Below are 23,343 nucleotides of genomic sequence, written 5' to 3'. Positions count from 1 at the left end.
GATTGATGCAGTGCCAGTGGGATTCGATAGTCTAGGTCAGCAGGAGTGGTTTGCTTGGAGGGGAAGAAGCCTATCTATGAAACATCTTCTGCTCCACAGGAACAGATGAGGATGTCTGAGTGTTTGTAGGTGGGCAGAGCTAAGTGAGGTGTTTCATGTTTGCTGTAGAAGTCAATAACGTGCTTTACTTGAAAGAATGATCGTGCTTTACTGAAAAAAAGAAAAAGATCTAGCCCGGCTATGAGCTTGTCCACCCAGTTCAACCTCGTATTCACCTTCAAACGCCCATTTGGACTTTGGATGAGTGGCCCAGCTGTCCTCGCTCCCCAAGGCTTTGTAGCCTCTTACGACTATCGGAAACATGCCCAGTCAGGGAGGCTTGTTAAGGGCTTTCCTGAAGTTCAGAAAGGATTTAATGTATTTCCAATGGCCAGAGCGGATCAAAATTAACCCCACCTTACGGAGAGGCAGAACAGCAGAACCACTGCCATAGTCCACTGGAGTTGGAGATGTTCCTCTGTCTCAGTCCTCAGACACAGCCAAAGGGTAAGGGTTCCTCCCAAACCACAGCATGCGGGATACAGCCTCAGGCAGCGTATTTTTTATTGTCAAGCAGAAGAAAATGCTCGAAGAAATTTTTTTCATGAAGGCTGTTTTTATTTTTTGCCTTTAATGAATTCAATTGAGCAATTTAAAACGATTTCAGGGTTGTTCTTTATTTTTTTTTCTCAAGTGACAGTGAAGTCCCACAAATCTAGGGAGATGCTGGCAATAAAACTGCTTAGGTAGTATATAAAATGCCACTGATGGGATTATTTTGCTGCAGCTCGTTGCAGCTATTATGCTCAGCAGCATGATTCCTCATTGTAAGTTCATAAAAGAGCTAATGACAGGAAGAGGAGATTTGCAAAGTTGAATGAAAGTGGAATGCAAATTCGTAACAAAAAGAGCAACCAATGATGGGAAGAGTGTCCTGAGGACCATGGTAAATGTGCCGTCACTTAGAGTCTTCCAATGAGATGCACTTGGTTTCAGCCAGGAGCTATTGTAATTAGGTGTAGGAACCGTGTCCTGATTTTCTCCATCCTGATGGTACACAAGAAGTCATGCCGGAGTCTCCTCCTTTACTTGCAAAAGCGATGAGAATATTTGCCATGCAAATACTTCTGGGACATAACCAAACACGTTCTTCATGGAGACAAGTATTGGGAAAGCTAAATCTGAATGCAAAAGATGGAACGTGACAGTGGAGTGAGCCGTTACACACCTTGAAAGAACTTTTTTCAACCAACACGTTTGTCTTGGTCATCATTTTTCACCAGGTGCTATCTTTGTGCAAGTAAAATAATGCACGGGCTGATACTCAAAGTCATTTGTTCATCACTTTGTCCTGATAAGCCATCAGGTTTCACAGGAGATTTCTTTTGATAGATATCTGGGAAAAAAGTGAATCAGGGATTGGAAGAGCTGATTTACATGGAAAGATTAAAAGTACGGCATGTGCGTTATTCTTACATATCCCAGGGAGACACGGAAAGCACCTGCGTGTCTCAGCAAGGTGTAAATGCCGGGGGGGGAAGAGGTGTGGGAGTTGATTGGGATGAAGTTTGTAACTATGAGGAATGAGGTAAAAATCAGAGATTGTAAATGCAGGGAGAAGGATAGGAAAAAACCTCCCTGAGATAGAGGTGTCATTCGATGTAATGAGTCTTCAAAAACTCCACCAGACGACGTTCTTGTGACCCCATGCTGGAACAGTTCTACGTTGGCTGGTTTGACCTTCTCCATGGTGTAGGTGATGTCTCCCGCTTGCTGTCCTGTGCTGTATTTCTGAGGGTGGCTTTGGTTTGCATTTCAGGGCTGCTTTCGGCAAAGAGTCAGAAGTTCTCATTGGCAACCTGGGAGATAAACTCATCCCTCAACAGGAGATCCTGCGGGACGTCAGCGACCTGAAGGCCTTGGCCAACATGCACGAGAGCCTGGAGTGGTTAGCAGGTCGCACCAAGGCAGCCTTCTCCAACCTCTCAGCCACCCAGAGTAAGTAGCTCCCACAGGAGAACCTTTGTCTTAGAAATGGAAACCAGCATAAATATGCGATTTTAGCAGGAGTGGGCATCTTTTGTTCTTGATTTCAAAGCGAGTTTATGTCAGAGGGAAGTAGAAAGCAAAGCAGCTTCATCTCTTTCTTCCTAGTGAACGCTGTGGTGTGACTTCTGCTCAGACTGTGGTGGGCACCACGTGAGGGTGCCAGGGGCATCACTTCTAGCATAAGCTCTGAAGGGTCTTTCAAACGCTTGAGCTTTTCAGCTGTCCCTGCTAATGACATTGCACAGGAGCAGGTATCAGTGCCGAGACAGGTTTCATTTTCTTTAAAGCATCGCTAGATCGCCGAATATTTAAAAATATATGTGTATTATAAATTCAGTGGAGAAATTGAACAGCTTTTAATGAGGAATGCCCTGACGTGCGTGTCACTGGGGCACCGATGCTCAGCCTGCAAAGGCAGAAGCAACCCTTGGTGAACCGAGGTGCCAGGAGGGCAGAGACGGGGGAGCCTGGAGACGCCGCTTCTGCTCCTGGCTGTCAAGGATTGCCCCCAGTACCTTTGTGTTTCACTTCTCTGTGCTTCAGCTTTTGCTCCTTCCCCTGGGGAATAGTGATTTTTTCTGTCTGGAAAGTGCTAGAGACGTGACTCGTGTTGCTTCTCTTCTTATCGCTGTCATTGGCACTGTCTGCGTGGGGTCACGTTCAGAGGAGGGTTGTGGCTGTGCCCCAGAAGTAGAGCTCGGCATAAACAGACCTCAGCTCTGCTGCTTTCCACCGACGCCTTTCCACTGTTATTAACTCACGAGGAGTCGCCTATAGCTCAGCTGACGTGGGGTTAAGCTTTTCCTAGGACCAGGGGTTTGGGTCTCACCTGCCTACTGAGACATTCCCAATAGCTGTCCTGTGCCACAGGTTGACCCTGAGGAGGTGGCTGTGCATTTGTTAGAGCACTTCATATTGCCCTAGATCCCTGTAATAAATCCTTGTGTGTTTTAGAAATATCGAACATCCCCTGTTGGTTAGGGGTTATATTAAATGCAGCTGCCTCGGGTGTGGAAGGAGGCACCTACGCTACGCTGTAGGCGAGGAGCAGAGGAGAAAAGCGTTGCATAAAAAAATCCGCACAGCGTGGTGGGATCCCAGGAACGCACGGGGACGTAGTGAGGATACACGGCATTTCTGCAGTTTGTCATGCAGATACGGAGCAGAGTCCTGGGGGAAGGTACCCACAGAGGAGCAGGACTGAGGGCAGCCAGATCTTCTGAGTTCTCGTGGGAATTTGGCACTGAAAATCACTTCAGCCTTATTTTCTGGGAAGTGATGGGGGAAATTTGCTGGTGCTATATAAAGTCGTAGTGTTATATCTCTGTTAAAATAATTGTCCCTCGACAGCAGAGCATCTCTGGTTGGCTGACAGTCCTTCCTATGGCTTATAACTCCGCTCTAGAGCAGGACCTTTAAACTCTTTACTCCAGCTGTCCGCCGTCAGTTTGTTGGGATCCAGAAGGATAATTAAGATTATACAGTCAGCTAACAATTAAAGCCCCAAAATATTCCAGGTAGCTTTAATATTCCTGTACCCATACTTTGAGTTCTCAATACCTGAGTGCCAAGAAGAATTGCTGTGCTCTCACAGGGCATACTTTAGAAGATTATAAAAAAAATCTAAAGAAAACAAAACCCAATGGAAAATTCTATCAAAGTTCAGTAGCCAAATATTTATTCACAGAACTTTAGTTACTGGGAGAGTTCTTGGGGCTGAGGAGTTGTGCTCTAACAGTCAAAGTTGTTAAAAATAAAAACATCATTTATAATTTCAGTTCTAGTTGAAACTCAATTTTTTTAATAAATCGGTATTTTCCAAACATAAAAGGGCATGAGCGTGACTTTCAGGCTTCTGAGAGGACGTTACACGCAGCAGTGAATAAACATAAAAGTACGAAGTGTAATATTTCACTTGGCAGCATCCTCCTGACAATAAAAATTCATCTTCCTTTGTAATAACTTTATACCAATGCACTAAAATGTCTGTACACAAATGCCAGGAGTATCTGAAACAAGAGGAAGAACGAGCAGTGTTAGAAAATGATAGAGGCTGTTGACCTCATGGTTATAAATGAAACCTGGTGGAGCATATCTCATAAGTGGAACATCAATAGAGCTGCTGCAATCTATATGGGAGAAGTAAGAAGTGATGCCGTGGGACAGAGGTGGTGGTATAAGTCAGATGTATTTACAAATTCAACAAACTATGATGCTATACAGGGGAGTGCAATTCTTTTGGGGAAGAATAAACAACAGAGGAAAAATGAGACGAGATGTCTCTTCCCCTCCCACCTGGACGGGGGGAGAAGAGCAATGCAAATGTGCTCGGACTGAGCCGAGAGGAGGAAAAATTAAACCTACCTATTGTTTCAAAGATTCATACAATGTTAATGCCATAACGCTCGACTGTCATACGAGTTATTTTGTTCTTTTCTGTCGTGGTTTGATCATCTGAATTTCTGAGCATCTCACAGCATGTTAATGAGCACCAGGGGGAGGGAGGGAGGAAGGGGAATAACTGACCGAAAGTAAAGCTAGATAAAGGGGGGTTTTGCCACACACTGAAGCTCACCAAATTCAGATTCAGATCGCCAGCGCAGCCAGCTTTGTCATTTCAGCATCGGTAACTTTGACTTTAAGACGTGCCCACGTGAAACCCAAGCATTCCAGTTCAATGCAAGTGGAATCCGTGGTTCGTCATATGCAAGTCAACGGGCCGCTAGTCACCTAGCTCACTTTTTGGGTAGCTGACTTTGGGCAGCTCTGTCTTCTGCTTTATGTTTCTCCTTGGAGTAGATGCTACATTGAAGTGTCTATGCTTGAACAAGAGCAGTAATCTCATTAACTGGTAGCAGTGGTGGGGTTTTATCTTCCGTGCTTACCACATGTTGGGCCAATGCATGATGAGAACACACGTCCAGGTCTTTGATCGTTTCTCTTTTCTGTCCCAGCAACTTGAGATTAAATCTTGATCCCACTCAGGGCGTCATCAAAGCGCTTAGTGGGCGACTGGGACCAGAATTTTTGGTGCAATGCCAGAAATACCGCAATCTCCAACAAGTCCATGACATGGTGATGGTGGCCCTGTATGCCTTCCCTATAGAAAGTCGGTAGCTTTTCCAGCAAAGCTTCCTTGGCTGCAAATGGGCAATTTATAGGCATATCTATATAAGTATTCAGAAACCGCAAGGTGGAGTTGGGCAGGTATGAACATGTTTTGGGAAATCCTAAAAAGGGGACTACCTGTTGGTGGCTTTTTGGCTAGGCTGTCAAAAGGCCCCTTCCTAGAGATAAAAATTCAATAACCTTTTGCTGTGGATGTGCCACAATTATCACTCATTGCTAATAGAGTGTTTTATCATGCTGGGCAGTCTCTGCATTCTTCATTATTTAGTGTTTGCTAAGCTGATGGCTCTTCCATAGCTCTTCCCTTATCTGCACTCCTTCAGAATTGGATTTTATATTTTCCGAACCAGTCAGATATGACAAAGTCATTTTCTTTTGCTCTTGTCTTTTGAGGGAATACAAACTTCTTTTTAACAATAGCCATTTAAGGATTAGAGTTGCTGGAAGAAGATGAATTAGCTGAGGAAGTCAAGTAAATTTTAAATCGGTTTTATATGAAAATGGAAGTAGGGTTTCCTCTCCTCTTCCTCTCCGGCTTCTCTGCCTTGTCATGTGCAGATAGAACATAGACTCATCCTTTTCCCTTGCGGAGCTTCAGCCTTCTGAAGCCCTCTGAATGTTTTACAAAGAAGAAATTATTATGCATGATGAAAGAGTTGGGACAATCTTTACATTTTTAAGATTGTTGCATGCTGTGTGTAGGTAGGAGGATGACAGATTAGCCATTAGCTTACTGAGTGGCAGCTACCCTTCTGAATGCAGCTGGCTGTTGGTATCTCGTGACTTCAGATCCTTGTAGTCAGCAGTTAAGGACTGACTGGCTTAAAAGTTGAGTTTGAAATTACTTTCTCCTGGAGCTCACATAAAACAGGATTGTCTTTCTCTCCTAGACGGCTTATTGGAAGTAAGGCTTTTGCATGTGTATCATGTGTCCACGTATGTTTATAGATCAGTAGATACTCTTGCATCCACCCAGAGGTTTGCTCAGTGTAGCATGTCCACTTTCTGTGTGTGCTTTCTCTTTTTTGTCCTTAATGAAGAGTAATACCATTTTAGTACCTTAACAGTTTTTTCTAGAAAAACAGGACTCCAGCAGTGGTCTCTAAGAAAGACACCTCCTCTCCTGTCATTACCTTCTTCACAAAAAAAAAAAAAAAATCTCTTTAGAAATGGATCCTGAGGCTCAATATTTAGTCAAAGTAGGGAGGTGCATCAAGGAGCCCCCGAGAGGAAGCATTGGGTCAGGAGGGTATTGAAATCAAGACAGAAATGGAAAAAAACTGAGTGGTTTTATTGTGGGCTGTTTGTTGGCTTTATGTAGCAGCCGGGGTCCTGGATTCAAACAGTTGGGTGAGGATCTCGCTGTATTTGAAAACCACACACATACATGCACACTTACCTTTTTTCGTGGAGAAAAGCTTCAAAAGCGTGAAGGACTCAAAACATACTGTTTTTTAAAACCAGATCTAAACCAAAGATTTCTTTTGCAGTTGTCAAAGCTCTTGACTTCCAGTACCAGCTCCTCCCTGTCTCCTAGTGACCCTTGGAAGTTGGCACCGGAGCAAAGATTCCTTAAAAAGCAAAGATTCAAAGTCTTCGACACGAACCTGGCTGCAAATTGACGTCAGGCTGACCCTGTTTCTGCAGTGGCAAAAACTAGAAGGTGAACTCTCAATAATTAAGGAAAAATATGAGTACATATTTGGAATTAACCTCTGCAGCTCAACCTTCCTACCTATGGGGGAAGCACCCCAGTATTAGAGGGGATGCATGGGAGACCGTCTCCGACAGCTCACTCCATCGCTGGGACTGCCGTGCCCTTGAGGACATCTTACGCCTGCTGCTGTCAGCAAAGCTGTACCGGCAGCAAAACAAACAGGATGAAGCCGTTTCTCCGCTACCTGCTTGTCGCTCCGCAGACATGAATTGCAATTGCTCGCTGGCAAGGCTGGGTCTCCGCTCCGGCGATTTGCATTAGACACGGAGCTAATTACTGTGTGTAGTTAAGCCAGCTGCATGCAGGTTTAATGAGAAATGTGGAAATGCCATGCTCCCTTTCCAAAGTGGGGGTTTGCACAGACCGTTGGAAGGATGAGGCTTTGCAGCTCTCTTTCCCCATTTCACGCGAGCCGCATTCGGGGGGGTGCAGAGACCCAGCTCCAGGCAGGACGCTGCCTGCCCCCTCCGACCGTGGCCTTCCTGCCCCCACCTCTGCCATCAGTCCCACCGTGACAGCCGTAAGCAGGGTGTTGAAGTGATGTCAGTATGTCAAAGTGATGCAGGTGCCAATATGCAGATTGGAAGATCAATCCCTCTTCTTCTTCCCAAGGAAATCCTTTCCTATTGGATTCTTATCTGGTTTTTTTTCACCCATCCGAGCAATTGAGATCATACCTTGCACCATACAAAAAGCCAGCATGGAGTTTGTTACTATCACAGGCTTTATCCGGGAATGCAACAATTTTCCTGTAGCACTCTCAATTCCCACTGCCGTGTCGGGCTGTAATCCCGTGGTTTCCAAATTAAAGGCTTCAATCCCGCGTGGGGTTGTGAACCAGCCGGATTTAATTGCAGAAATGCTGAGAAGTAAAATCACAATGAGGACACCAGCAGTAAAGTTTAGGAGTCGTTGGCTTCACCTATTTATGTTGCAAAAAGAGCATGGCTCTTCCCTGGCAGCTGGGTCTGGTTAGGAACGCCGTCAGGATGCAGTTTGGTCTGTTAGTGTGGTTTTAAGGTGTTAGAAAATGAGGAGATTTATTTAGGGGCATTGCAGGGTGTGCAAGGACAGAGTTTGGCCCTTCTGAAGTATCTAAAAGGACATTCAGCCTCTTAACCTCCTTCCAAAGCAGGTTATTTTCTCCTGTTCAGGGGTGCTTTCACCCCAAAATCAAAGGGCAACGTGTGTTGTGGTTTAACCTGGCAGGCAGCCAAACACCACACAGGCACTCGCTCACTCCCCCCCCACACAGTGGGACGGGGAGAGAATCGGACGGGTAAGAGTGGGAAAACTCGTGGGTTGAGATAAAGACAGTTTAATAGAACAGAAAAGGAAGCGAAAATAATAATAATTATAATTATAATAATAATGATAGAATATACAAAATGAGTGATGCACAATGCAGTTGCTCACCACCCGCTGACCGATAACCAAGTGGCGATCGCTACTTCCTGGAACACGCCTACCATTCATATACTGAGCATGACGTCACATGGTATGGAATACCCCGTTGGCCAGCTGGGCCAGCTGTCCCGGCTATGCTCCCTCCCAGCTGCTCGTGCGCTTGGCAGAGCATGGAAGCTGAATGTCCTTGACTAGAAGGGTATTTAGCAACAACTAAAACATCAGTGTGTTATCAACATTCTTCTCATACTAAATTCAAAACACAGCACTAGGAAGAAATTTAACTCCATCCCAGCCAAAACCAGGACAGTGTTGAAGACAACACTTCTTCTGCAGAGGGGTAGCACTTCACCCACCAGCCTTGCAGCAGTTGAGGTTTGTGCTACAGCTTTTTACCAAATACTGCAGCTATCTGTCACTGGCTGTCTCTCATTAATGATAATACTGAGCATTTGCATTTTCCAGCCATAGATCTCAAAATACTTTGAAAAGGTTAGCGAAGGCCATTACAGGAGCAAAACTATCTCGGACCACTTTGCACCCAGAGGGTCAGCCTCCCCTTTTGCCTGGCTCTGTAAGCCGCCTCGTACTGAAATAGGCTTTGATGGCTAATAGAAAGCATCCTGCAACACTCGAGAAAGTGATGCCTTTTAAAATTGATGGCGGAGCCCCTTTAGACCACTCTGCCAGAGTAAAGGAGCTATAATTTACAGTCACTTTAAGGCTCCTTTCTGCTGACAGAGTGGTGTAAAGGGGTCTCAGTACAAATGAAAATCAGGCCTGATGTGGTGGTAAAATTGATGCCTTTCATTTCGTAGTCAGGCCACACAGCGGTGGTGAACTCAGACGGGTCTTTGTGTTTAACCCCGGTGTTTCTAATGAACTGAATTCAGCTCTTAAATGGGGCTATATTTCTCTCAAGTTGGAGCTTATTTTTTTTCTGTCACTGAACTTGTAACACATCTTGCTGTATTGATTGCTCATGGGGAACTTTTTTTGTAGAGATCTATTAATAGAGAACCTTATTTAAAAGCCAGATTAAAGATGATCAACACGTGCCTGACCTCACGCAGGAGAAGGACTTAGTGAATGCTGTTGCTTTATTAGTGCAACAAAAGTAAATTTCTTTCTAAAACAGAAAAAACTGCAAATTTCTAACAAATGCAAGACATCTGCCGTTAACTTAAAAAGATAAATCTTGAGTGCTTGTATTATTTGATGAATATCTGTTGCTTCAATATAACTTAGTCTAAATGACAACTTTCCCTTTTAGCTTCTTAAGCAGTCTCATTTTACAATACTTTTTTTTTTCTGTTCCACTAATTGAACAGTTGGTGCTCTTCTGCAGGCGCTCAAAACGTGATCAAATCACCTGCTCAGGTGCTCTGAATCCTCATAATACGATCATCCGTAATGTCTTTTTCCATCTCATAGCTGTGCACACATTTTCTGAATGGAGATCCGGTGTCCCGGGGTGATCCCTTTCCACCTCTGCCTTGCAGACTGTTTGATCGGGATCACGTTAACTCGCTTTGTGTCTACGGGGTGTTTTACAGGTGAAAGCAAGTTCACCCTGTCCATGCCCTGAGCTGACCACAAGTTACATGAATGTGGGTTGTCCTGCAATAAGCTGTAGATGTCAAGAGTGTATTAATTTGGCCTGGGAATGGCTGGTTCAAAATGCTGGTGGTCATCTTCATTCAGATCTAGTTGGTTCAGAGGAGAACCAGAGGAAGCCAAAAGGAAAAGGTCGTCTTCGGTGTCTTTTCTGCATCACCGTGGCTCCCTCTTGTCGGTCCCACAGCTCAGCCTGTTCCTGTGCTGACATCTCTGGGATGCTGCAGAGGTGACCAATGTCATCTCCTTGCTGCTACAGACACCACCATTGTCCACAGCATGCTTGGGGCTGGTATTTGATGAAGAAACGAGATACCTGCCTCAAGTCATGGGTTTCCCCAGGTGGGACTCCCCTTGAGCAAGGACAGGGGAGCTTTGCCAACCTCAGCCCCAGCAAAATGTGGATCTGTCAAGTCCAAACCAAACCATCTGTGATCACCTGCTAATTAATCACCATTTGTCGTTTTAATAGAAGCTACAAATGTACTTACACTTACGTAAAGCTGCTACAAACAGGTTGGAGACTTCTAGTTAATATTTAGACCTTGGGTTCAGCAGATATGTCGTGTCACCCGGAGTTACTCCATACTGAATGGTAAAAGCCTAATGGGGGAACCAGTGTCAGAGTGCAGAGGCCTTTCAAAGATGTTTGGAGAGAAATTATTAAGTATCCGTTGGTATCCTGACTTAGAGCATTTATGAGCCTTTTATCAATGAATCCAAGAGCCATCAGCAACGATACGGATGTGTTTTCTCCCAAAGAGCCTCCGGATTGAATGGATTGACTTAACATATCAAAATGGGGTTATTTTTTTCCCCTCTAAGTGCCAATTCAGCAGAATGGTCTTGGATCTGAAAGCAAAGCTGTGTCTGTTGGTCTCTTAACACCAACTGAAGCTGAGCAAGAGCTGAGCAGAGCAATTCAGGCAGCGGACAAGAGTCCAGCTGGTACCACCTTAGCTGAGTTGGCTTTTGGAGGACTAAAACCATGGAAAATTTGTTTGGGACAGTAAAGTGTTAAGACTAGCCTTCAAGACCAGCAGGGAACGGCTGACCTCGTGAAGACAAAATGGCCATTTTGGTAAACCTGAGCATTAAGAAATTCTTTTGGTTTGTTTGATAACTTTGGCAATAAAATTTCATAGCTTAAATATGGATCTGCTTTGCTGGATCTCAGGGAATGAAACCACACAGTCATCAGCCAACTAAAAGCTCTTGTTTTCTTGTCAATGTGATCTCCTAGGGCCTTTCAGTGCCTTTTTTACCCTTGAATGTCTGCAGTGAAGCTGTTCTTATGGATTAGTGGTTGCAGCTTTCAATGCTTTACATCAAATATTTAATGGTTAGAAAATGAGACGTTGTTTTTCTGACCTGGATGCTCAGCATTTATGGTTCTTTATCTCATACAATAGGCACACCACCGTGATGCAGTCCCAGTATTGATCTGGTGCCGTGGGGTCAGCACTTAGCTTACCATCATGATTATACTAATTAGTCTTGTTCCATCTTTCTTTCCTCCCACCCACCAGCCTTAAACGCAGGGGATTGTCATGTAAATAAGTGACCTAATTAGCAATGCTTTCAAACGATTTTGCAATGAGGATCCCTCATGAGTCATACCAGCAAATGAAGGTTTTTGTGGAAATAACTCCAAAGAACCTGCTGTCCACTCCGGTTGGTTCAATGCCTAAGGATCTGTTTATCTCTTCTGAAGAAAATGTCTCATTGGTGTCAAAGATTAATAGCAGTAAGTCCACCTGCTTCTCCTTGGTTTGTTAGAGGTGACCGCTTACTATACTGTGGAAGGGGCAAAATCTTTTTCAAAAGTAGGTGACCAGACTCAAAAGTGTGGTCAATCGTTGACATCACCAGTGAGTCGCTTTGCCACGGTGCGTGGGCTATAGGATCATTCTGATCTAAGCAGTATTTATATTCGTATGGGACTTGGAAATGACTCCTAAATAAGCAGGAATTGTGGAGAAGTCAGACTGATCTGATGCGGCTGATGCAAAACGTAACTAATGTTCCTGCTGACGTTAAGGTCATCTTTGTGTTTATCTCTTTTCCTGTGAGTGGATTCTGTGTGTTTCCCATTCTTCAGCCTACGTTTGAAAACCCTTTCTAGTTCCTGTGGGTATTCGTATTCACACCTTCCTCTATATCCTCCTGGACAAGACTCATTCGTTCTTGTTTGTCTTCCAGCACAGACCTCCCTGCTGCTCCTTCTCTTGCTTTGCAAACCAATCTATTAAAAACAAACAGCCCTCAAAACACTTCTATCTATAATTGTCAACAAAAGGACCCTTAAGGTATCTACTTAATGGTATTTATTTTCATTACACTTTCTTCACCTTGTTCCTGCCTCTTCCAAAGAAGAGCAGTTTTGCTCTTGGGCATCGGGACACAAATTGATTTCGGGACTTCTGTTCCTTGCTCTTCCAGTGAGTTCAATAGACTGGGACGTTTCAGGTCCTTTTAGAAATACGTCCCTCTCAGGACATCTTCTACCCAGAGGTATTTTGCAATGATGTTTTCAGGGCATTTATTGGCAAAGTGCAGCTCAGTGTCATGGAGGACTCTGAGGAAAGAAAGGAAAAAGTTAAATTTACGCTCGTGTTTGCAAGGGAAGTTATGTGGAATCTCAGATGGTTTGGAGCATCACCCCCTTCCCTGGCCCAGTTGACCAGTCCCTTAACGAAACATCTTGATCCCTCAGTTTTTAGTTCAAGGCTCAGTGATGCTGCTTTGTAAGTGTCCTAATGCCAATCACTGATTTTTCTTTTCTCTGAGGAAGCCTTACGTGCAGGTTGACACCTCTTTATAGGTTTGGGGCTTTTTTTAATATTAATCCAAGTGCGTGGCCAAAGCTCATCTTCCTTATTCTTTTGGCTGCCAAAAAATCAGTCATTTCAATTCATGTAGGACACATCCTATAGCGGTCTAGAGAATCTTCCACAAAGTCGGTGCATAAATGTCTTCCATGAAGTCGGTTCCCCTCTGCCTCGATTCACACGATGTGAATTTTTCTGTAATTTTCACAAATGCCCAGCGTTCCTGCCCGATGCTCGCCAGTGAGTTAACGGCGGAGCCGGCATGCTCGGAGTCAGATACCATTGAAATATCATTAATTTGATGATACGTACATTATGTTTATTCTGAATGCTGTGAAGCATTCTTTATTAACAGTTAATCATCTCCATCGGCTCTAAGGACGCGGTGCCTTGTACGAAGCAGCTGGCCTTGAGTTTTTCTGTTTTCCTTCCACTCATTTTTGCTCGCTCATCCACAAATGTTGACAATTTTTAAAAGGTCTTCTCCATCTATTGAAACCAGTGACAAATGGGTAAAGCAATTAGTTTGGGGGTGAATTTTTGGCTCTGGGTAGATTGATGGAAGCATCTCTATTGACTTCACTGAAGCTGTGATTTTGCCCTTTCTTTAATGAAAATTAGGTGAAGCACATGCCTGGTTTTGGCTAACCAAGCACAGGGAAGGGTGGGAAACACCGAACAGGCAAAAAATACTTTCCATAACTCAAAAGCAGATGAATGAGTTTTTACTAAGCTTTCTAAATCAAGTCACTTTTTGCCCAGCCCCTCTAGCTCGGAGACATCTTTTTTTTCCCCCTGATAATCCCTTTCCCGAGGCTGCATATTTGCAGAAAGTAATGGAAAACAAACCACTTTTAGAGGAGTTATTGCCTTTTTAAAAGTGCTAATTTCCTTGTGAAATTTATGCCTGCCAGCAGAGGCAGACGAGGAGCTCCGCAGGCAGCTCTAACGAGACAATTCATTAACTAGCGAGTGTACACACGCCATAAAAAACATTAATTCACAAAATGAAAAACTAATAGAGTGTTTAGCCTGTTCTTTATCACCGGTGACAGTCTGTGCTCTCCCCATCATTAGTGTTTACTGAACTGATGGGGACTGCAGCCCAGCCTGCTTATCGCCCCTCATCGCAAATGAGGTCGCGATGCTTTTTTCCAGCACGGCTGCCTTGTCCCCTCTCCCGCACTTGAATTTTAACGTGGAGTGAAGGGCAGAGAGGCATGGAAGGAAGCTCTCAATGCCAACCTTCAGTTTTGTCTTGCTTTTCACAGGTTTTGGGCACAAGTTCTCCTTCCTTCTCCATCCTCGTCAGAACCTCAAGGAGATTTGCAAGGGAAAATCCCTTCCTTAAGACTCTTCCCATAGGGTCCTGGTTGCCTCTACTAGAGAACAGGATTCATTAGTAGGAATTTGCTATGAGTAATATTAATGAGAAGCTCTCCCTGAGCTTGCTTTCTCTTTACTTCTGCTTGGCCTTTCAGTGTTGGCATAACTTTGCCCCTTCAGCACCAGTGAGTGGTTTTGCCATTGATCCCAGTAAAAGGTGAGCTGGACCCGTGCTGAGTATTTAGACAGTTCCATCCTCCCATCTCTTGTTTGAAAGGTCCTGACCTCTTAAAGTATGTCCTTTCTTGGTATTTGCTTTGTTTTCACAAGAATCCCTGTTTTTTTCTGTGTTTCTCTATCAATCGATATGGTCAGCTGTGCGCTCAGCCCACATGTGCGTGGTAGATGTTCTCCATATCTCAGAGCTTTGCAAGGGGTCAAGGTCAAGGAGGAAGGTTGCAGCCGTCGCATGGGAGACTCGGTGCTTGGCCTAGGTAGGTGTTGACTGTCATCACTTCTGCTCATCGGCTCCCGCGCTTGTCTGTAGAGACAAGTGTCTGTAGAGGCAAGCGTATGTAGAGATAAGCTCATCTTGGAGTCAAGAGTTAATCTTGCCCATCGTTGTGGAAGTGAAGGTCAGAGCCACAGTCCTTGCCAGCTTCATGGGCTAGGGAACTGCCTTTCGGTTTGGAGCCTGTGTGAAGAAGACAGCTGACATCAAAAATCAAAGTGTTAGACGCCAGATATGTTGGAGGTTGGGCTAGATGACCTTTAAAGGTCCCTTTCAACCCAAACCATTCTGTGGTTCTATGATCTTGGAAGTCTTGAGAGATGTCATTGCTCTTACTGCTTTTCTTCTCCATATTTAAAATGTAAAAAGAGAACAATTTGGGTAAAAAGGAGCAATGCAGCAATATCTGCATAAATATTTTAAGTATCCTGCCATGTATGAGAGGCCCAAAGGTTCACACTTCTGAAAAGGAAGGGGGAGGATGTCAAACCCAAACTCTAGCTTTGGTTCCTGAATTTCTGTAGCTCTGAAATGAATCTCATGAACTTTGGGAGAATCGAAATCCAGTTCCAGATCTTACAACTCGTTCCAGTTCTTTTCTATAAAGCGGCAGCTCTGAGATCCCCAAACAGACCAATTTAGAGGTAGGCAGCGAGTGATCTATGCCTTAGAGCTTCAAATAATACTCCTGCAGCCAGAAACCTGTCCAAGTGGCCATGTGGGTTGCATATAGTTGTTGTTGTTCATTATTTCTCGAGCACCACAGGTGTGCAGAGCGCTTTGCAAGAGGATAAAAGGAGAAGGCCCCTGCTCCTCGGAGAGCTTACGCTCTGAATTAGATCGAGACGGCATCTCGAGAGCAATAAGAGATCAAAGTGGGAGGAAAGATGTGTAACCACAAAAAGAAAAGCAGCTTGAGAGTAAGGTCTTGGTATTTATTCCCACAGGGAGAAAATCATTTGAGTTGATTTGCTTTGTCTGGTTCTCTTTGGTTATTTAGGCTTTTTAATCTCCAGCAAGTTCTAACACATCTCCCAGCTCCCGCGGCCGAACGCAGCCATCTCCATACAGCTACGCGGAGGCGAAGCCCCACGCCACTCCTGTCACCTTTCGGTGGGGCTGTGGGCATCTCGGCAACGTTCCTGTCGCCCCACAAAGCCCTTGCTCACCAGCATCACCACAGCGGCAGCGTTCCTTTGGCCGGCTCTGGCCCAGATCGACAGACTGTGGCTTAACAGAAAGAGAGGTGTTTTTTTTAATGGTGACATATTTAAAAACACATTCGTTTCCTCCTGCTGTTTGACTTCAGAAGACAGAGGTCTCCTGGCATATGTCTTCCTTCAGAAATCTCACTGAAATAAGTCCTTGATGTTGCATCTAATGTGCACGCTGTACTGCCGTACTCTATCTCCTTTAAAAAAAAAACACATCATCACGTATCTAATTCCTCCCAACTTCACCCAATGTTTTTTCCTTTAAATAACCAGATACTCTCCTTTCTTGTTGGTGTTAGAGTAGCGATTTTGTCTCCCGGTGGCAGCGTCACCTCGTGATGCTAAAAGGAGACGTGGAGAGCTCAGCTTGAATGGCAGTGATGGATAAAAACACGTTATCCAGGTTTTACACGCTGGGAACTAAAGCATAGAAAGAGAAAGCGGTGCATGAGATCCCCAGAAAAGTCTCCAGCAGAGAGAACAGTTAACCCTGAGTCTCTAAAGGTGTAGTCCAGCACATAACCCATAACAAATTTCCTTTCCCGTGAGTGTATTTGCAATTATTTTGGAGTTTCCTCTTCTGGAGAGGAAGAGAGTAAGAAATTAAAATTTAAAAAGCTGTGAACTGGTCCCTAATGTTACCTGTGGGGCATGGCAAGCGTTTCATATTGCATCTCTTTGCCCCAAAAGAGGGTTTTTTTGCCCAACAGAGTTGTAAAATTTCTCTGTGAGCCTTTCCCCTGTAAAGCAAATGCACGTGGTGCTATGTAAAGCCTGAGCATGTTGGAGTTTATTTCTCACGTTCAGGTTGCACCGGACCTGAGGCAGAGCCCGTAACCTTAGACTGATTTTTCTCCTTGCGCTATTAAATCATTCAAATCTGTTAGCAGTCACTCTGCTCAAGCAGGGAGCGGGCAGGACACGCTATTGTAGACCTTGATTGGTTACAGAGGTTTGTTTATGGGCAACGTGGCAGGTTTTGTTTAATATTCCAGAGGTCTGGTAATTTACATCCATCGATTTACAAGGCACAATCTGTCAAGAGGCACCAGCGTCGCATTGAATTGCAAAATGATTGAAATCATTCGTGACGACGAGTGCGTTAAGTTTATTTTTCTCAGGTTTGTTGGAATGAAACGTTCCTTCTCTTTGGAGTGAGATATCTTGGCTGTGCTTACAGCAAGCTAGAAGAAATCCCAAACAAAACTGTAACTGTTACCCGGTATCACGGGAAGATCACTTAAGATAAATGAAATTTGTCTGTTTAGGCTGCAGGATGATAAGGGCCAATGGAGCAAGGTGTTGGCCACTTACCCAACCGTTGGGTATGTGGTTGGCCAGGAGGGCTTATGTTCAACTTGGTGTAAATGGGTTATGAAGGAGGAGAAGGGGAAGAAGAACTGGATGGCTTCTGATCTGCTGTTTTGCTTTTCCAGCATTTCAGTTGGAGATATCTCCCGCTTTAAGCAGAGAGCTGAGTGTGCTCTGGTGGGTTGAATGGCCATGCAATACAGGGTCACCCTTTGCCCAAAGAACTGGCCAACTCCAAAGCCAGCTCCAAATCACATTTTTTATTCAAGGCCCCTTAATAATTTAGGCTCTGATTATTTTTTGCTGCTACAGCTCCTTCTCTAGGTTCGTGTTGCCAAGGATGATGGAGTAAAACTGTCTTGAGTGAGACTTAAAGAAATGGGATTTTCTTGTTGACTGCAAAATTGTCCTTTCTGGATGTCCAAAGAAGGAGAAAAGAAAATTGATGGGCTCTGAAAGGCTTCCTTTGATCTCGAAAAGCAAAAGCACACTTCAGTGTCCTCGTCGTGCATGGGAGAAATTAGTATGCATCCCCCAAGCCAGCAGCTGACCCTCTCCCCACCGTGGGGGCTCTGAACACCCAGAAGGACTTCAGTGCTCTGGCTTTAAATAAGGAACAGATTGTCCCCGTCTCCCTCCTCCTCTTATCTCCACTGACAAACATAATTACAGCTTCACTTAAATTGCTGTAAATGAATTCTGGAGAGTAGAAAAATTGAGCGTGTATCTCTCCACTGCAGAAATTAGCTGACTCTTGCATTTCGGATGATGGGTCCATCCATCTCCACCGCTTGCAGGGAGGCATCGCTGGAGCGAGCTGGCACGATCAAACCAGAGGCTGCAGCCCTGGCACTGCTAAAGAGATGATTCTTGCAGCGAGTCCATCGCTAGGAGCAAGGCTGATAGAAACTTCTCAAAATGTAGGATTTTTGACTAAAAATAGATATTTTTTTCCCCCAATAATAAAGGTGAGGTTTCCTGCTTTCTAGTGATGACCAAATAAGCACCCTTAGACCTGATCCTGAGCCAGAAGTCCTGCCACCCTCCAGGGAAACAAATGTCACTTGGAGGTCTCACAGCTGAAAGGTGGGTGGCAGCTGGACAAACAGCTCTTCCAAAGCGCCTTCCGAGGGTCATCTCTTAACACTTGTCTGGAAATTAGAGGCTGGGTAAATAAGCCCATCACCCCCTCGCTGATAATTTCATTTTCTTTGTGGGAGAGACCTCAGTGAGCAGAGAGAGGCTTGGAGAAGTGCCGGGGTGTGCTAGGGAGGGAGCATCCTTGTTATTCCCGTTCACCCTGGGTGGATTGTTGCTCTCGTTTCCCTCTTGATTTCTCTTTTACACTCCAGGCCAGTTAATTATTTTCAGCAGTATTTGCCAGGCTATGAATTTCTCAACCATGTTCCTTGGTTAAAAAGAAAACTTCATAAATATTGCTGTGATTGCAGGAGTTGCTGAAGGAGGCTACTTCCAGGAGTACATTTAGGTACGTTTAGGTACATTTAGGTACATTTAGATGCACAATTAGGCACTTTCCTGTGTGCAATCTTTTCCTTTTGCTTTGTCACGCTCCTTTAATTGTACAGTTCTGTCTTGTATGTTTACCTCTGTTTCAGTTTGTTTTGCACAAAATAGATTGGGGCTTTTTATTTCCTCATTTTGTTTTTTTTTTTCTTTTCAGACTAGATTTGAAAGTGTATTTAATTTTAGGAGCAAATCCAGAGCTCAGCATAGGTTCCTCTTTCAAAGCAGGTCTTTGGCTGTACAAACAGCAGCAAGTGATATTTACTTAATCATTCTCCATCAAAATGAAAGTTTATTGTCAACAGTTCCTTGGTGATGAACAAATCCTTTCTGTGCAGAGTTGCGTTGGTGTCTGGCTAAGTGTTCGTCGTGTAACAAACGTTAGTGCAAGAAAAGAGAGAAGGAGATGTTTCTTAAAGCCAGCCGATAGCATATCTCGATTTTTCAGGTTGATCACAGAACAACTATGAGCTGAAAATGTGAAGCAACCATGAAAAAAAGCAGATATGGCAGAGCAAAAGAGTATTCCCAGGGGAGACGGGAAAGCTCCAGTCCCATTGTGGCACCAGTTACCGCTCACATACAGCGTACAGCTCTGGTCACCCGTGTTCAAGACAAATTCATTGAAACCAGAAGGGGAGCAGAGAGTTGCTTTTGTCAAGCATTGGCACAGGCTGCCCAGGGAAGTGGTTGAGTCCCCATCCCTGGAGGGATTTAAAAGACGTGTAGATGTGGTGCTTAGGGACATGGTGTAGTGGTGGACTGGGCAGTGTTAGGTTAGCGGTTGGACTCGATGGTCTTAAGGGTCTTTTCCACCTAAATGATTCTATGATTCTATGAAGAGGGATGCCAGGGATGGAGAACTCCGTAAGGCAAAGAATAATGTCAGCGTATGAAAAACCAAATATAAACCATCAATGAATAAGTTAAGGCTGGAAATTAGATCCCAAACTTTAACTTCATAGTTAGAGAAGTGATGTTTTGAAGGAGCCAGCAAGGGTAGAAATCTGAACAACTTAAATACGGCACACAAGTTTATACTGAAGGCCATGGGACACAGGGCGTGTGGGGACTGGCCTTGATGATCCAGGAGATCCCTTGCAATCCCATTATTTAATTCAAGTGGAAGTTGTCTAAGCAGGGCTGCCTGATTTCAAACATTGCTAATCACCCTACGCAGGAAGTCATTTCTGAAGTGCTGCTTGAACGAGGACTTGAACTGAGATGTTTGGGATATGCTTCCTCTAATTAGGGCGGAAGATAGGGTAAGATAACAGCGTGTTACTCTTGTTAGTGAAGCTATTTCTTCAACTCGAGTGGCAGCGATTTGTGTGGCAGGGGAGAAGGTTCAGGGTTCAGGCACTGTGATAAACCATAAGGGGTGAAGGCTGCAGAGTTACAGCTGCATTGACACCTCTCCAAGAGCGACGATGCTCTCGTGGTGGGGATAAACTCAAGGTGGTTTTTTAAAGAGGTCTCAGTGGGAAGGAAACAGTTGGTCCATGACCAACTCATACCTGTTGCCTGCTTTTTAATTGCTTTACTGCCTAAGAGCTGTGTTTTGTTAACAAGAATGAAGAAAGCCTCCCAGATGCCTCTGAAGGGATGGGGGCAGGCAAAGTCTCACTTGAGATTAAATGGGGAAGTCTATGGTGACCAAAAAGGACCATCTTTCCTGTCGGTGCTGTGCTTTGGCTCCTGAGCAGCTCTTTTCTCACTCCGAGCAGAGGAAGATAAATGTTCCTGGATTCTGCAGCTACAGAAATACTCATCACAGAGCAATATCTTCCCAAGCAAATGTATTCTGGTGGTTGATTAAACCCCTCAGATTCACTTTGGAGTTTAATCAATTGCAGAAGCAGTTTGTTCCTTCATACACTCCCAAATTATAGAGGTTATTGCTCAGCCAAAGGTGGGAGAGAACACACGTATTCAGGATGGAAGCAGACAAGACGCTGTGGTTGCTAAAGCTGAGCAGTATTGATCAAGCATGCCACAGATTTACACTATCTTCTCTTGTCAGCCATATCGCCTGGCCAGGACAGCCATGCCAGTATGGAACACCTTCCTGCATCCGAACAGATCCTGCAAACCCTGAGTGAGCTGGCCAGGTCTTTTCAAGAGATGGCTGACCGCTGCCTGCTGGTTCTGCATTTGGAAGTCAGGTAAAAGCCCTGAATTTGGGTACTGCGGGTGAGCTTGGGAGGCTATAGGTTGAGATTCTGTCCAGACTACGTATTGTGGCACCTGAGACAGATATACTTGCCTGCTGTAGCATCAAAGATCAGTCCAGAAATGCCAGAACCCATCACCACGGATGGTCAAACGTGGGATGGAGGCAGGATACCGAAAGTGGAATTTCCTGGGGAGGTCTGTGTCTTATGTGTCAGAGACTAGGAAAAATGGGGTTTGGGGGGCTTCGTCCTTAGAAAATTGCACAATGATGTTTTAATACTCTAACAGGTGTCTGCCCATTTATTAGCCACTGCGCTTGGGAGCTTTTCTTACTGCTTTTTCAAATAGGAACAGAAACTGGGAAACCAGCTGGATTTCTTTAAAGGGATGGATAATTGTATGATGTCTCTGACTTCACATGCAAAGATCAAAGGCAGCAAATCCCTTTCTTCAGGCTGCCAGCTGTCCACTCTGGGGCTGGGAAGACATTTTTCCCTTACGCATCGTGTCGCCCAGGTGTATTTTCATTGCTTCCCTTTTCTCTGAAGCATCAAATAGAAGTGGATGTCAGAGACAGGCAACGAGACTTGATGGACCATCAGTTTGTTCTGCCGTGACATATCCTGAGCCGTATGGTGTCCTTGTGTACATTGGCAGAGCTCTGGTGAAGTCAGTAGGTAGCTTTGAAAAAAAATACACATTAGTTATTGTCAGCAGCCCTTCAACCTGCTATCCATCATCTGCTGGCCACTTGATTGCAAGGCATCACAGATGAGCTGGGCTTTGAAGGATTCGAGGAAAAGATTGTTAAGGTATGGAAATGGAGCAGCTTTCCAGCTGCGATGTAATGCAAGGTGATGCCTGAGCTAACCCGGACTCGTGGTATGGGCACCAGCCTAAATGGGTTTCTGGCCTCAGTCCTCTGTGGCTTTCCATCACACTCGGGTTAAGCAGAAATAAGTGCAAATGTAATTCAGGAAAAATTTTCACTGTCATTTTAGAGCAGACCATTGCCCGCCTCCTCTAGTGCTTCTAACAGGAGTCCCAGTTTGATGCTGTAAACACACCAAAGCATGTTACTCTGTGCAGCGGGTGGAAAGGATTGAGAAGAAGAGATGCTAACAACCAGGAAAATCCCCAGTGGGGTGGGAGCTTCCCCATATTCATCACTCTGCATTTGCAACCACCTGCAGTAACAGAGAAAAATCGCAGTCCCTCTGACGGCTGTTACGAGCAGGCTTCTCTGAAATTCCTACGCCAGCTCCCCCGATCCGTGCCATTGCCAAAGTGCAGAGTACAAATGTGTATTCCTTCAGAGAAACCCTGTGCTTTAAACAGGCACTCAGAGCACGTTTGTAAAGAGCTTGGGAATTTATCCGGCCTCTTGCTCTTGCAGGCGCAGTCTAAGAAAGCACCAGCAAACAGCAAAGCGGATTTGAGACGACGCAGTCATCCCCTGGTATTTCTCCTCCCTTAGGGTCCCCGTTCGTGCACAGCTCCGCCAGGTGCGGGTGGGCACCAGCCCGGCGTTGGCTTCTCCTCCTCCAGTACCGAGTGGGCATGACCTGAGGACAGTGGTCACTGAGATCCTTGGATTTATATCTGCTTCCTTAAAGGAAATCTGTTGGAGCATTCAGATCATTAACCATTTCTTTTGTTACAGATAACCATGGAGTTTTAGGTTACTTAATGTCTGTTACAGTATTTTCCTATAAAAAGCCCTATATAGAATTATATAGGAGCAGGCACTAAAGAGTACAAACAGATGTTTTTACTCTTGGAATTGCCCTAAATTGAACTTGCTTGTGATGGCCCCCTCAAGGATGTTTTCCAGGAGGACAGGGGACATGAAAGCCAGGACATACCCATCACAGCTTCTCCCACCCCCACACAACTCCCCGCTGTTTGGGCCAGTCTGGTGTGAACTTTCTGTCTCAGTGTGCTGATTTTGAGTTATGCTTCAAATGCAAGGGATATTTCACCCAGGCTGTGATTTGGCCGTGTTTCCCTGACGGATGAAATTCAGAAGAACCCAGCCAACCTCCTGTCCCCCTTGAGTGATGTGGGTGAAGCCCAAGAATTGCAAAAGTAGAAGGAGTTTTGCTATCGACTTTGCTGGGCATAGCACCTTCCTCTATAGGTTCGAGAGAAATTACTTAATTACAGTTTTTTGCAGAACCCTAATAGGTGATTTGAATGCACAGAATTTCTCCTTCGATGGAGGGGTGATGGTTGGGCACATTCACCACGCAGGTGAACAGAAAAGAAAAAAGTGGCAATAGTGTTAAATGCTTGGGAATAGGCACAACCTTGGCCTGCTAATTATCATTTCATGTCCCCTGGCTCATTCCTTCTTCCAGTTATAACTGTTATTAGAACTTTATGGTACGTAGGAGTTCTTATTTGAGCATCAGTATGGAAATGCTGCTGAACCAGCATGTCTGAAGTTGAAGAACCTGGTGAAAAGGCACTTGGCCACTTTACTGGGAT

At 44.7% G+C, this 23,343-nt stretch overlaps 1 protein-coding gene across 3 annotated transcripts in view; it reads left to right on the top strand.

The window, feature by feature from the left end:
* The window catches only part of EXOC4 (exocyst complex component 4), a 404,931-nt gene that overhangs the window by 347,268 nt on the left and 34,320 nt on the right, over positions 1-23,343 (top strand). For 2 of the 3 annotated variants that reach the window (XM_075142390.1, XM_075142380.1), the window contains 2 exons: positions 1,859-2,037; positions 20,702-20,843. In XM_075142390.1, coding sequence (XP_074998491.1) covers positions 1,859-2,037; positions 20,702-20,843 — 321 coding nt within the window. Of the gene's footprint in view, positions 1-1,858; positions 2,038-6,707; positions 6,770-20,701; positions 20,844-23,343 lie in introns of those variants that run through there. The other variant, XM_075142401.1, reaches the window with a different exon arrangement.

This window comes from Calonectris borealis, chromosome 1, assembly GCF_964195595.1.
Source record: "Calonectris borealis chromosome 1, bCalBor7.hap1.2, whole genome shotgun sequence".
NCBI lineage: Eukaryota > Metazoa > Chordata > Aves > Procellariiformes > Procellariidae > Calonectris > Calonectris borealis.
The sequence above is the reverse complement of the archived record's forward strand: the minus strand, read 5'-3'. Positions and strand labels throughout refer to the sequence as shown.